Source organism: Beta vulgaris, chromosome 5, assembly GCF_026745355.1.
Source record: "Beta vulgaris subsp. vulgaris cultivar EL10 chromosome 5, EL10.2, whole genome shotgun sequence".
Lineage (NCBI taxonomy): Eukaryota > Viridiplantae > Streptophyta > Magnoliopsida > Caryophyllales > Amaranthaceae > Beta > Beta vulgaris.
In genome coordinates, this window is record NC_079206.1 from 9877364 (window position 1) to 9893177 (window position 15814).

The following is a 15814-nucleotide window of genomic DNA, read 5'->3' on the forward strand; positions in this document are numbered from 1 at the left end:
CGTCTGCACTGCCGTTCTTATCTACACGCTTTCTATAACTCGCATAAATTTTCATTTTATTTATGATATTTACTCAAAGAGTTGGGTAAACTAATTCGATACGAAGGTTTGATGTCTAGAGCTGAGATATGCCGGACTTTGTTACCCTAAAGGCTGTATATTAAACCAAAACTTGTGTCCTGGTAGATCCTTTATGTTATCCTTAATATATTATTTACAAAAATTGCATAAAAATAATACTGGCAGAAGGAAGAAGCAAAAAGAAAGAAAAGGCGAAGAAAAGTAAAGATATCCAATGTTTGCAGTGTCAAAAAGAACAAGAATGACTCAAAAAAATAATGATATTGACAAAGAGTACAAGCAAAGAACCCTCCTTTTCCTTTCCCTAACTATCAAGTCTCCTATCCTGCCCTCTGTCTCCCTCTCTGATCGACATCCTCTTCCAGATCTGTAATGGGCTCGGCGCCGACTAAACAAGTATTCATGGCCTCTGAATCTTCTTTAATCTTAATCTAAAGCACCAATAGTGTAACCATCACAACCAATGAAGTAACTGAGAGACCTACTGAAGGATATCTTTCCTGCACATTCACACAAAACGCAATTAAACTTAGCAAGTGATATATGTATATGTACACGAAACAGCACTAAACATTTTGCAGTCTATTTTGTAAATAAGGTACATTTATTTACAATGAACACATGTGAACAACTAAACGTATAGCTCACGAGGGAGTTTATTGCAGGCACTATAAGTGAAAAAATTATAAATGTTCAAGTACCAAAATAAAATCCGTGATCAAAATAGAATTATGTCAAATCTCATGACACCACCAACGTGGAAACTATTATGTACTACTATAATGTTTAAACAACAAACAAAGGATTCTATGTTACCGTTACCAAATTTAGCTGGATTAGCGAATCAAGAATATAAATTCTACTAGTAATGGTAGCAGTAGCAATATAAATAAGTCAGAAGTGAATCTACAGCAATCTGGCACACAAAAGAATCTTATGCTTTTCCATTGTCCACAGTTAATGGGAGGTACACTTTAGCAGGAAGAATCAAATATAGCAATAATAATACCTTTGTGTTAATAAAAATATGAGCAAGGAATTGAATGAATAATTGAATTAACGAAGCATACCGTGGAAAAAGATATGGAGAGATAGCCATTAGAAGAAGAGCCATCACCACCACTGCCGTCGCCGCCACCACCACCAAAAGTACCAATAGAGGAAGGTCCAGTAGCACCATCAGTAGAAGTAGATGCATTACCAACTGCCTGAATAGTAGAAAATCCCAATGAATAAGCTGCAGTACCATCAGGCTTAAACAACCCATAATTCCTCTCAGAAGTTGGCCCTGGTTTCATATTCTCATTAAACAATGCAAATACAAACACATTAAGATCACAATTAGGCTTCATAGGTGTACCCTTGTTTTGTGCTTTCACTAATTTTATAAGATTTCCATTATACTTCTTAGCATTTTCTGGTGTAGCACCAATTTCATCTTCATCTCCTTTTGAAGGCCAACCAGTTTCAGACACCTGAACCAACACCTTCTTATTGAAATTTGGACCCATTGCATAATACACAGCATCTACTTGTGCAACCAGCATATTATCATAATGAAGGTCTGAATCCGGGTCGACTAATATCTGATTAGTCTTGGCTTGAAAGAGTACATAATCAAGATTAACCTCCTCCGGATTCGCCTTATATGCAAAATAAGGGTATGCATTGATCAAAAATGGAGAACCTGTCTTTGCGTGAAAGGTTAAAATCTGTGACATTAGACTGCTTAAATCTTGCTTGAACGCACCCGCTGAAGGCGGGTACGATGTTTCAAGGATAGCTAAGTTATGGGCAGTTGTAACCCAAACATTGCTATCCAAATCTAAGCTTTGTAATGCAGAATGCATGTTCTGCATTGCAGGCAGAAGACTGCTTGTCAATGTTTTATCATCAAAGCCTAAAACTTCATTACCAATAAGTATACAAGTAATATTTGTATCAGGTAAATAACATTGAACATTTTTTTTCACCCAATCAATAGCTTGTTTTGGATCTTTTGCAAATTGAGGTAATAAATCATTGCCTACTGTTACTGTGAACTCAATTCCTGTCTTAGCAAATGCTTTTAACACTTTTGGGTCAGCATCGTAGAGCTTCACTTTGGTTGCTCCAATGGATTTTATTAATGGCACTACTTTGTCTGGAGTTGGTAGATTGTTGGCTATTTGTCCATAGTTTATTCCTAATGATACCACTGGAATTGGTATTGTACCTGATAAACACCAAAACAACAGTCATGTTAATTCCATGTTACCAGTAATTAAGTAAGAATCAACTAATTTTATTGGGATTAGCAGTATTAGCTAATTACCTGAAAGTAGAATGATTAGTAATAACACTAATAAAGAGTAACATGATGAATGTAGAGATCTTAGTAAACTTGTGCTTCTATATCTGCTTGGTGACTCCATGAAGTTGATGAAAAATTGAAGCTTTATTACTTAACTAGATCTCTTTGTGACTTAGAAGTTTGGATCAATCTTAAAAGCAGAGAAATTTAATGGTCTCTGCACAAAATAAATCACTAACTCTGAAAATGTTTGTTGTTTCTGAAAATTGAAAATTGGGTATGATCTGGTTTACCCAATTGAAGACAAGAACAGGTTAATGAGAAACATGAACAAAGGCAGGAGAGAGAGAGAGGTGAGAAGAGGGGAGATACAGAGAGGAGCTGCTTTGGTTTGCTTGGCTTTGCTTTAGTAGTGTTTCTCCTGACAGCAAGTGCAAAGTAGCAAACTTGGTGCTACTTGATTCTTTCTTTTTTGGCATTTAATAGTAATACTTTGCAGTAGTAAAAGAAACTATAGAGTATAGATGAATTAACTTAGATTATCGTAGTTGGTCCTCAGTATTCAATGTAGTTGGGAAATGTGCAACGTAACCTTAGAGGATATCATAAAAATATATTATCAATTTGACAATTACAACATCCTTTCATTGTGTTCTTCCTAACTAATTTTTCCACAGTTTTTATTTTTTGTTTTGATATTACTGAAAATGATACAATGCAATCTTTAGGACGGTATATAAAAAGCTAAAAATAGAAATACTAAATTATAAATAAGTATTAATTATATTAGCTGACGTGTGATTATGTTATAGTAAATTCCTAAACTAATACTATTTGAAAATGTATTTTAATGTTTATATGTAACTTTAAAAACTGCAACACTTGTCATTTTCAAAAGTTCAAAATAAGTATTCTACTTCCTTTGTTTCATATTACTCGCTACACTTCTCAATTCACGGACTCCTAAGCAATTTTTGGAGAAGAAATAGGTAGAGAGTAAAAAGAAAAGGGACCCATTTGGGAGGAGAGAGATAGAGAGAGTTCATTGCCCAAAAAAGAAGTGTAGCAAGTAATATAAAACTTTCCATAATGGAAAGTGTAGCAAGTATTTTGAAACGGAGGAAGTATTTAGAATATTGACAGTTGACACATAAATATGGAGGAGAAGTGAGAGTGAAACATGACCTATCTTTAGAGAATCTTTATAGTAAACCTGGGTGTACCATGCTCATGGTACACCCAAGGCTATTTTTGCCAAATGAGCAAAATGGGTAAATGAGCAAATGAGCAAATTAAGCAAATGATCAAATGAGCGAATGAGTAAAATGAGCAGATGAGCAAGTATATCTACTCATTTAAGAAAATGAGCAAACTTGGTGCAAATGAGCAGTTACAAAAACGAACTAATTACACGTGAGCAAAAAAGAAAATGAAGAAAGAGATGAAATGAATAGAAAAAAAAAAACTAGAGCAAGTATAAGAGTTGACTAAGCAGCAATAATCATCCAACACAAATTATGTAAATGAGCACATAATCTTCAATCATTCTAATTCATTTGAACATTATAATTCAAAATTATTGCAGAATACATTTGCTCATTCCTACAATGATAATTCAAAACCAGCACCCATAATTTTGTTCATGTCCTAATCATATTAAACAACCAAAAACATCTAGTTTATGCAATACGAATAACTGAGGGGAAATGAGAAAAACAACAATAACAAAACAAATGAGCAAAAACATAATCAGATCTGGATCGTGGGTCTTCATCATCGTCGTGGATGGGTTGTGAGTCTCTTCAGTCGCCTCATCATCATCATCTCGAGTCCGCGTCATTTTCATCTCATCATTCATCTCGCGAATTTCAGATCTCCATTGTTGTGTTTGGAAGATTTGGAAGGTTTGGAAGGAGGAGAGAGAGAAGAATTGAAAATCAGATTTTTCTGGTGAGCAAGAATTGAGAGAAATGAGCAAGAAAGAAGAATTGGATTCAGATTTTTGCTTTTTGTCATTTATTGCCCGAAATTACCAGCGTTCCCCTCAACTTGCAATTAATTACAGAAATACCCATAGGTGTACCATGAGCATGGTACACCCGGGTGTACCATGAGTGTACCATGAGTGGACTCCTTATCTTTATATATGAATTTGCCGGAAGAAAGAAAATTGCAAATATTGTGAAACATTTTAAAGGAAAATAAATCGCAAATATTAAGAAATAGAGAAATTATGTATTATACCTCCTATTAATTCTTGTTTTATAATCTCCAGAGATTATGGTTAGTAAAACCCATAAAATTCAAGTAAGGCTGCCTGCATTCATTAAGTAGAGCTAGAGGTTCCCTTTTTCTATATTTCCTTTTCTACTTTATCATCTTTTCCGGATTCCACTCATCTGAAGGCATCATTTTTTATGCTATGACCCCAAATGATATTTTTGATGGCAATTCTGTCCATTCATGATTATTTATACCGCAGACTAGTATTTCTGACTTTTTTTTAATATATATAGTATCTCCATCTTTTATACTACTGACTGAGGGGTGGGCATGGCCGGGCCGACACGGCACGATTTGGGCCCGGGCTGGCACGAGCCCGCTCGAGGCTCGGACCGATCCGTTGTCCGCTACGTGGGCCGCGGGCCTGTCACAGTCAAAAAAATTTATTTCCGGCCCACATCGGCACGAGCCCGCGTGGGCTGGCTCGCGGCCGAACACTCATTTTCTTTGTTCTTTTACTCTAAAACTATCAAAAATACAACATAAAACATGGGCTGGCCTGCGAGAAACATAAGCCGGGTCGTGGACAAATTTTTAGAATTTCAAGCCCGGCCCGACATTTACTCAAGCCCGCGGGCCGAGCCCGTGAACAGGCCCGGCCCATGCCCACCTCTAGGGCCTGTTCTCCCCAGCTTCTTTTTAGTTCAGTTCAGCTTCATTCTTTTATAACCATTTTGTTAAATATTATTATTATGTTCCCTCAAAAAATGAATTATTATTATGTTGGCATAATTTATTTTACTAATTACTCTTATTATTATAATTAATGTGCGAATTTACTGGATTATTGAGTTTGAAAAATCGGTTGATAATTGTTAATCTTTTAGAATTAGTTGAGTAATCTACAGTTTGATAATTAAATAGTTATAAATTGTTGTAATGGTTTTAAATGTAATTTTTGGTTGATATTCAATGAGTTTATTGTTTGAAATCTTTAATTATTGTGAAAATTGTAGTTTGAAAAAAATAGGCAAGGATCCGTAGGATACATACAGATCCTTGCCTGGATCTTCATTCTTATCACCCAATGGATCCGAGTAGGATCCAAATCCTTGCCTAAAAAACGAATCTGGAATTAGATCCTATAGGACCTTGTCCAAATCCTACCCATTGCCATCTCTAATAATCTTGTGTGTTTCACTTTGCAAAGTTGCTCTTCGTGGAGGTATCATTTGGGTTGATGAGATGACTATCCAATCTGTGGAACCCACATACTATTGTAATTACTTAAAGTTTCTTTTTTTCTTGCAACCATTTAATGATCTTTTTTTATAAAAAAAAGGTAATAATTACTATCCCCACAACTATAATTTTTCTTTATCTATAAAATGAACCTAATATTGGATTTATTTCATACACAAAATATACTATCTTTTTCTTAATTTATGAAATTAAATATTAGCATTCAAAAATATATTTTTTTTAAAAAAAATTTCACATTATATAAATGATGAAAAAGATATTTGTTTTTTGTAATTATATTTAGTTTACATAAATAATTTTATTTATATAACTTTGATCATAATATGAAATGTGGTTCATTTATTGATATGGGAACGAAAAGTTGAATGAAGAGTTTTTTAAAGAGTCTTATTGTTGTTGGGTATTTTTAAATATACTCCCTCCAGTCTTTATTAGTTTACCTCTTTCTTTTGCACAGAGTTTTAGCAGACATAATGTTATGGGTCACAGAAAGAAAAAACTATTACTTCCTCCGTTTCTAAATAAATGCAACATTTTCCATTTTAGGAAATGTCATAATAAGTGCAACATAGCTTAAATTGGAAAGATTTTTTTCTTTTTATTTACAGAATTGTCATTACTTAATTCTCCAACAACATAATAAACTTATCATTTACCAACCTAAATAGAACTAATTAATCAACCCACCCAAGTGACCCAACCCCTCACTCAATCTCAGCCACCCCACCACCCTCTCTCTCCTCAACTTAACCCATCACCTCTCTCTCTCCTTAACCCACTCCCACTCTTGTCAACTCAACCCACTAAATCAACACCACCAGCACCAACCTGGCCGATGTCACAACCCCGTCGACACTACCACCCTACCTGTATTGCCTTCTATTTTCTAGAATTTTCAACTATCCTCCTCTCTTTCTCTTTCCTCTCCTTCTTTTCCTCCAACTCCTCTCCTTCCCTCACCTTTCCCCAAATTCGGCGTTTGCTTTCAATACTTCGACGGTAGTGTTAGATCTGGTGGTTTTTTGTTGTTGTGATATGTTGCTACGGTGGTGGTGGGTTAGAGAGAGAAAATGACGATGGTGGTGGTGGTTTCTGAGGTTGAAATGGCGATTTGGGGGGGGGTTTCGAATGGGTATGTGGTTTTGGTGGTTTCGAGGGGATAGTGGTGATTTCGAGGGTGGTTTTGAAAAGGATGTTGGTGGTTTTGGGGGGTGGTTTTGAAGGAGATGGTGGTGATTTCGGGGGCGGTTTCGAAGGGGAGGTGTTGGTTTCGGGAGTGGGGGAGGGAAAATGGGTGTTTTCCGGTGGGCAGAGGTGGCAGAGAGGGAAAGAAAATATCTGCTGGTGGTGGTGGTGGCGGTGGCGATGGTCATGTGGTTGTTGTGGTGTATGGCAAGTGAAAGGTGTTGGTATATAAAATTATTGGATAATTAGGGTAGATATTTTATTCAATTAAGTGGCCTAAACTCTTTTTTAGTGTGGTCCCCAACTTTCTCTCTAGGAACATTGGTCTGTGTGCCACTTCTCTATGTTGTACTTATTTAGAAACGGAGGAAGTATTTTATATTAGAGTTGAATATATGTGTGATGAAAAGTTAGTGGTCACACTCTAAAAATACAAACAAAAGAAAAGGGTAAACTAATAAGAAACATCCAAAAAAAATACGAGTAAACTAATAAAGACCGAAGGGAACATTTCTTAAGAGTAGTTTCAAGATAGAAAATAAATGAGAAAAAGCAAAGAGCTAATTGGAGATCAATGAATCATTCTACACACTTATAACCAATGTACATATCTTGCATATGGAGATATCGTGGTCCTTGATCTAACAGTCTGATGTAGGTAGTACGTTGATGTTTCTATGCGATGTTTAAACAAAGACAAGTCTGATCCAACGATTATGATGGTGCGAGTGCTAAGTTCGTGGGGGTCCCATGTTCTTGTTGAAAGCTAGAAAGGATGAGCTCATGAGTCATGAACATCGAACAAGTGTAAAATGTTTATCCGACAGCTTTCACATGGACTACACCTGCACCCGTTTCGACTTTCGAGTTATGTCTTGCTCTTTTGTATTCTTTTCATTTTATTCAATAATAGCCTAAAAGGAGGAGAAAGTCTTGGTAACCAACCGTTTGAGTCCAAAAAAGACTCAAACACTCAAAAAGTTACACAATGGTACCATTATAACCTAGTATTGGTATCACATTGTTATCAGGATTGGTACCAAGCAACCTTACTTTGGTATCAAAATTTTCGGACAATGGTACCAATCTAACCTAGCATTGGTACCAAACAACACGCGCGTGAAATTTCCAAGGCTTAAAATGACCAAATTGCCCCCGTTTGAATCCCCTAAGAGACTCAAACGGTTGGTTGCCTAGACAAACTCTAAAAGGAGTTGTTTTCATTTTCATGATAATATTTTTCATTGGTTCACTCTGTTTGATTGGGTTTGGGGGCAGTAACGTTCACATTAGCAATTTAGCAGTAGGCAGAGACGTAACGTACCTGCAAAGTGACCTTTTTTTTCTTTACCTTAATTAGCCGACTTTCTTTTTCAAACATTTCAGCCCAGGCTCATTTCACGCCTACAATTTTGAATTTTATGTACTCAGTTTTACAATGCTTGCTACAGAGACAACGTGAGGGGTTTTTAGAGAAATGTAGAAAATCATTTTTTTTATATTGTGTAAAACCTTTGCTAAGGAACGAAAATCATTTTTCCGGATGGAATACCTTTATCAAGAAAAAGTATAGGTGTTTTAAGGGAAAAAATTGGATACTATTACAAACTTTTTGAGAGTATTCTAAAAGCTTAGAGATGTTAGAACAAGTCCATTTATGATATGTAGCAAGTATCGTGACAATTGTATATAAAAAAAAGTATAGCAAGTACTTTGAAATAGATGAAACTAGACTTATATGTACACAATTGCGTGCAATAATTTTAGAATAGTGTCTTATATCCACTTAGAATGAAAAGTTGAAACGAAAGGGTTCTTAAATTTTTTTTATTTTGTATTTTTTCTTATTCTATTAGATTATTAGGGGTAATTTAGTATTTTTAAAGAGGACATCATCTTCCTCCGTCCTTCCCTTATATAATATAGAGATTTTTTTCATATACACCTAACTGAATAACAAAATGTAAAGAAGTGTTTAGGGTTTAATGAGTTGCCTTTCTATTCATCTCAAATATGTATATATAGTACAGTAAAGATAGGAAACTATATCAACAAGAAACCCTATACATAAGGAACCAAATATTCACAATATTATACACAATATTTCCTAACACCCCCCTCAAGTTGAGCAGGGGAGGGATCGAAAATGCCCAACTTGGACAATAATAGATCAAACTGAGAGTGTCCAAGAGCCTTGGTGAAAATATCCGCAAGTTGGGTCGAGGTTGGTACATAGGAAGGAAGAATAAGCTCATCCCGAATGGCATCACGAACAAAGTGGCAATCAACCTCAATATGTTTTGTTTTTTCATGGAAAACAGGATTGTTTGCAATATGGAGAGCGGACTGGCTATCACAGAAGAGGGGAATAGCCTTGGGATGATGAACCCCTAAGCTTAACAATAAGGCCTTCAACCACTTTAACTCTCAAGTAACAGCGGCCATGGAGCGATATTCGGCCTCAGCAGAAGAGCGGGAAACAGTATGTTGCTTCTTCGTCTTCCAAGAAATAGGAGAATGACCCAGGAAGACAAGCTAGCCAGATAAAGAACGACGAGTGAGTGGACAAGCCGCCCAATCAAAGTCACACCAACCCTGAAGAGAAAGATCGATGTCAGAACAAAGAAGAATGCCCTGCCCAGGAGTACCCTTCAAATACCGAACAACACGCAAGACAGCCTCCCAATGTTCCTGGCGAGGTTCCTGCATGAACTGAGAAAGCACATAGACGGAATATGCTAGATCAGGACGAGTGACAGCCAAATAAATCAGACGACCCACTAGCCTGCGATATGCCGCAGCATCCGAGAGCAAAGGACCACGAGCCTGCGCAAGATGGTGATTTTGCTCAATAGGAGTACCAGAAGGCTTAGAACCCAGTAAACCAGCCTCAGATATAATATCCAGAGTATACTTACGCTGACAAAGAAAGATACCTGTGGAACTTTTAGCCACCTCAAGACCAAGAAAGTACTTCAGAACCCCCAGATCCTTCATTTTAAAACAATCACTCAAATATGCCTTGAAGGTAGAAAGTGCAGCAGAATCATTACCAGAAATAATAAGATCGTCAATATACACCAGAACATTAAGCTAAACAGAGTGATGAGTATAGGTGAAGAGAGAGTAGTCCGAGTATGACTGGAGAAAACCAAAATCCTTCAAGGCAGTAACCAATTTAGCAAACCAACATCGAGGTGCCTATTTGAGACCATAAAGAGATTTGCGGAGACGACAAACAAGATTCGGATTAGACGAGGCAAAACCAGGAGGAAGCTTCATATAAACCTCCTCATCCAAGTCACCATGAAGAAAGGCGTTATGAACATCCATCTGATGAAGTTCCCAATTTTTGGAGGCAGCAATAGCAAGAAAAGTACGGACGGTGGTCATTTTGGCAACAGGAGCAAATGTATCCGTGTAATCAATACCAGCCTCCTGATGATTCCCTAAAACAACCAGACGAGACTTAAGCTGCTCAACAGCACCATTTGACAAATACTTGGTACGATAAACCCACTGACAACCCAACTCCCGTATCCCGAGAGGCAACTCCTCCAAGGACCAAGTTCAATTATCCTCCAAAGCCTGAATCTCGGCCTGCATAGACTGTTTCCATTCCTCACTCCACAAAGCTTCCTTATAGGACCTCGGCTCAGTAGTAGATACAAGAGCTGCAACAAACTTCAAATAATTTGTAGAAAAATTTGAACAATTTATATAGTGAGCTAGAGGATAAGGAGTACCTGAGGAAGATGACGAAGCAGGAGTAGAAGAAGATGGACAATCCGAAACAACAACATTAGTAACGAAATCCTTTAACAGAACCAAGGGTAACTTGGACCGTAGACCACGGCCCAAAGCAGGAGGGTCCGAAATAAATATCAGTAGAAGAAATGGGAGATGGGCAGAGAGGAGAGGCGAACCGCGCACCAGCGAGAGGAGAGGAGCTGGGCGGATCCGCTGGGCCAGTAGTAGGAAGACGGGGCCCAGGTGTAGATGGGGAAGGCAGAGGAGAAACGGGCTGAGAAAGCGGAGAGGGTACTGGGGAAGGCTGCTGGGTAGGCCAAGTAGGGGAAGGGAGATGATTTTGTGGAGCGGGCTGAGAGAGAGATGAGGCCGCGGGTGAAGTGGGCTGAGTTGGAGAATTTGTGGAGATGGGCTGAGTGAGAGAAGAAGGAGAGAGTAAAGAATTTTTTGTAGGGGGCTGGACAGGCGAAATCGTGGTGGGTTGAGTGGGAGCATTTGGCAAATTTGTGGAGGGTAGATTTGTAGAAGGAAGGGAAAGGTGAGAGTCATCGTCAAAATCCGGGTGAATAGGACCGACACATGGAACCAAAGTAGAAGAGTCAATGTTGACATCATCGGGAGAGAGAAAAGGATACACATCTTCAAAAAATTTAACATCACGGGAATCAAAAAATTCCTTAGTATCAAGATCAAACAACCTCCATCCTTTCTTACCAAACGGGTAACCCACAAACACACATTTCCGACTCCGGCTAGCAAACTTATCCCCCTTAGTTTTATGATTATGGGCAAAAAAGGCACCAAAGGTCGATGGCATATAGCAGGAGAAACAAACACTCAAAGGAGATTTGTTTGTGGAGAATAACAAGGGAGTGCGATTTATTAAGTGGCAGCAGCAAGGATTACTTTCCCCAAAAATAAATAGGAAGATGAGCTTGAAAGTGTAAAGCACGACCAACATTAAGAATATGTTGATGTTTTCGTTCAACCCTACCATTTTGTTGTGGAGTAGCAGTACATGAAGTTTGGAAAATGATGCCAGATAAGGAAAAAAAAATCAAGCAAACAATTGAATTTCGTGCCATTGTCACTTTGAACAACTTTAATGGTTTGAGAAAATTGCCGGTCAACCATAGCAACAAAGTTCATAAACATAGTAAAAACCTCAGTCTTATCTTCATCAAATAAACCCAAACACCCCTAGAAAAATCATCAACAATAGTAAAAAAATATCGGGCCCCGCAAGAAGAAACATGTCTGTAGGGACCCCACCAATCACAATGAACCTTTTCAAAAATTCGACTGGCTTTATTGTCACTCAAAGGAAACCTATCTCGAGAATGTTTAGCACGGAAACAAATTTCACATGCTTTATGTAAACTACCCTTATGACCACACAAAGGAGGAAGTAACTTCACCACTTTCTCAGAAGGATGACCCATACGACGATGCCACAACTCAAAGTCAGTAGTGACATTATGAACGAAAATCGAAGGATCAGTAGCACCACTGTTGAAGTAGTAAAGTCCATCTTCTCTACGACCCGTTCCAATCAGCTCCCTCATGCGGTCCTGTATAGCACACATAGAAGAGTTAAATTGAACAAAACACTGCAAATTATTAGTCAGTTGTGCAACAGAAAGTAAACTACAACTGAATTGAGGAACTAAAAGAACATTAGTCAAAGTGATAGAAGGAGACAAACGAACTGAACCCTTTTTAGTGGCGACCGCCGTATTACTTCCATTAGGAAGACCAACTGAGCAGGAAGGAATAGAAACCATATCAAACATAAAAGAACTCTCACCCGTGACATGGTGAGTGGCTCCACTATCAATAATCCAAGATGAAGAAGAAAACATACCACTTAACCTGTCATCCGCAACCTTAGTGGAACCAAAAATACCAGCAATAGCCTTCCATTGCTGGGGAGTGAAAAGAGCACTAGAAGATGGCGAAGGGGAAGCACTCGGGGAGACGGCAACCCCGACAACAGCAGTGGCATGAGCAGCCACGGAACCACGACCACGGCTCGCTGGCGGTTTGGTGGAACGAGGCTTGACATCCAAGCCCTCGGGATACCCAACCAATTCATAGTACTTAGAAACATCGTGACCAGGCTTTTTACAATGAGTACATACATGGAGAGTCCAACAACGAGAAATATCGTGCCCCACCTTATGACAGTGGGCACACGTTGGGCGGTCATTCGAGCCTCGGCCACGGCCTGCTGGGCCGGCAGAAGAAGACGGGCCGCGCACAGCGAACCCAAGCACATCAGGGGGTTTGTCATCAGGGGTGGATTTGGCCGTGCGTACGCGCTCTTCTTGAACCACAAGCTGATACGCACGGTCAAGTGAGGGTAAAGGGTCGGTGGACAATAATTGGGTACGGATACGGCCATAGAAATTAGAATAGAGTCCCATCAAAAAATCATGAAGGCGTTGGTTTTCACGCCGAGGAGCATGTAAGGAACCAGCCGAACAAGGAGAAGCACATGTGCAAGAAATTAAAGGTTCATGTTTGAAGAGTTCATGCCATAAAACATTTAATGTGCCATAATAGGTTGAGACACTCATGGTTTTGGTTTATTCACACTTAGCAATAGCAGATTTTAATTGATGAATTCTAGGTCCGTTAATGGTGGCAAAACGAGTCCTTAAATGACTCCATAATTGATGTGCTTCACGAAACTTACTTAACGTACCTTTAACCTCAACATCAATCGTGTTGAGAAGCCACGAGACCACCATATCATTCACAGTAACCCAATCGGCTTCGGTGAATGGAGAGATTGGACCGGTTAAATTGCCGTCGACGAAACAAAATTTCCGGCGAGCCTCGAGGGCGAGTTGAACATCGGACGACCAATCGTCATAGTTGTCCGATCGAAGACGAGTCGGCGTGATGAAGTCTCCTGCGCGATCACCAGTACCGAGAAAAAAAGGGTTTGAGATATCAAGACGGGAAACAGAAGATTCCGGCGGCTTTTCATTATTGTCGCCGGCCATGAGGAAAAGAGAGAAAATAAAATTATGGCTCTGATACTATGTAAAGAAGGGTTTAGGGTTTAATGAGTTGCCTCTCTATTCATCTCAAATATGTATATATAGTACAGTAAACATAGGAAACTATATCAACAAGAAACCCTATACATAAGGAAACAAATATTACACAATATTATACACAATATTTCCTAACACAAAACTATCTAATATCAGGTCGAGCTAACAGTAATGTAATACCTCTCATGATTGCTTTAAAAAGGATTTCGCGGACTACTCATTTAACAAGATGCATCTTTCTTTTATGAAACTCATTTCCTTAGTTACTCCACAGTTAAGCGTGCTTGGCTGGGACTAGTCTAGGTATGCCTGACCTCCTGGGAAGTTTCTCAGTGAGCGCATGATTGAGGACAAAATATGCCGTAAGAACTTGTGTTGGCCTTGGATGCGCATTGGTGACAATAGATTCGACTCCGGATGGGTCGGGTGTTACAAATGTTATCAGAGCAATTCTGCGACCGCCTGCTAATCGTGTGGATAATTAATCCAAGGAATATGGGGTTATATCACCGGCTGCGTGTCGAATATGTGATTAGTTTATAGGTTGGGGCGACCCACAGGTCGTACACCAAAAATCTGGAGTCCTCAGGCACAACGAGGATGTTGTTGTCCTCAACTGGGGGTGAATGTAATACCCCTCACCTAATGATTGCTTTAAAAGGATTTTGCAGGCTACTCATTTCAACAAGATACATCTTTCTTTTAGGGAGCTCATTTCCTTAGTTATTCAGTGTTGGTTATTGAGGACAATTGTTGTCCTGGATGGGCACTGATGACGATAGACTTGACTTTGAATGGGTAAAAACATAATGACGCCTTTTTAGTAGATATCTACCATTTCATCGAGTTCTTTAGATACCACATGAAGAGGTTACTTTGATACTCCTCCGTCTTTTTTTAGTTGCTACAATTTACAATTTAGACATGTGTCATTTTAGTTGCCACATTTGTAAAATATTTTTACTTTTAGTATGTGGTACCTACATATTATTTACCTTTACACCATATTTTTTGTCACACAAAAAGACAACTATATTTTATTTTATTGTTCTACTTTTCAATGATCTACACATGTTTTCTTGTTCTATATGCTAAAGTAAATGTAATAACTGAAAAAATACAAAGATAGTAATATTTGAAAAGCTCATTTAAACCGAGTATAAAGACCCTTATCCTCACAATGTAAAACGAGTGATGTCAAAGCACCCACAACTCCACAAGATTGTCAATGCATTAGAATTGAGAAGATTTTACCCCTGAAAAAAGGAATTTAGAAGATCCTATAAGTATTTAGGTATGACTTTTTTAAGGGTATGTAATGTACCTTAACTTGAAGGTCATGATTGATCATCTGATCTGTAATCATGCTATGAGGAGTCGACACTATTGTCTTATTATGCTTTTCCACCTTGTCTCAAATTAGTCGCACATGCATTAGGTATGGGTTTTATTCAACCCATTTTAACTTAAGTTATGTGCATCTAATAAGATTTTTCGGCCACACAACTTTACACAAATCTATAATTTAGGTAGCTCTCACAAATTTGTGCATTGTATTTGTTTCACATTTTTAATGCCACATTCAATCTTGTCTTAATTTAGAGTTCCTTCACTTGGATATGTTAGGTGGCTAGCAGCCTTATTAGTGTGAAATAGAGGTAAGGTGCATATTAGTAAGATGAGATGCATTGTTTCTAAAAACATCGAGAAAAAAGAGAGTATTTTAGTAACTTCATTGTTTTTGGAGCCCACATTTTTTCTCTCTTGTTAGATATCTAACTAGTATTTTAGTCCGGACAATGCTCCAAGTTTTCTCTATACTACAATTTAGTAGTAGTACTTAAGTAAGTCATCTCATACTCATTTCAAAAAGTCAACTCATTCATTATATGGATTTCAAAAGTTTTCCATTCATATATCATCATTAATTTCGATTGAAAAAGCAACAATGGTA

At 38.1% G+C, this 15814-nt stretch overlaps 1 protein-coding gene across 1 annotated transcript; it reads right to left on the reverse strand.

Annotated features, from left to right (window-relative positions):
- Nucleotides 1-278: 278 nt before the first annotated feature.
- LOC104892644 (glucan endo-1,3-beta-glucosidase 11) lies at nt 279-2862 on the reverse strand. Its single transcript, XM_010678628.4, has 3 exons — nt 2396-2862; nt 1152-2296; nt 279-581 (listed from the first exon to the last, which is right to left on the reverse strand). The coding sequence occupies exons 1-3, from the start codon at nt 2493-2495 to the stop codon at nt 513-515; spliced, it is 1314 nt and encodes a 437-aa protein (XP_010676930.2). The 5' UTR covers nt 2496-2862; the 3' UTR covers nt 279-512.
- Between the last annotated feature and the right edge of the window lie 12952 nt (nt 2863-15814).

What these genes read in the sequence shown, in the direction of transcription:
- LOC104892644 (XM_010678628.4), bottom strand. Translation starts at nt 2,495, where the DNA reads ATGGAGTCACCAAGCAGATATAGAAGCACAAGTTTACTAAGATCTCTA. An exon ending in ACTAATCATTCTACTTTCAG is followed by an intron (nt 2,297 to 2,395) that starts GTAATTAGCTAA and finishes GGTGTTTATCAG; the next exon opens with GTACAATACCAATTCCAGTG. An exon ending in TCTCCATATCTTTTTCCACG is followed by an intron (nt 582 to 1,151) that starts GTATGCTTCGTT and finishes GTGAATGTGCAG; the next exon opens with GAAAGATATCCTTCAGTAGG.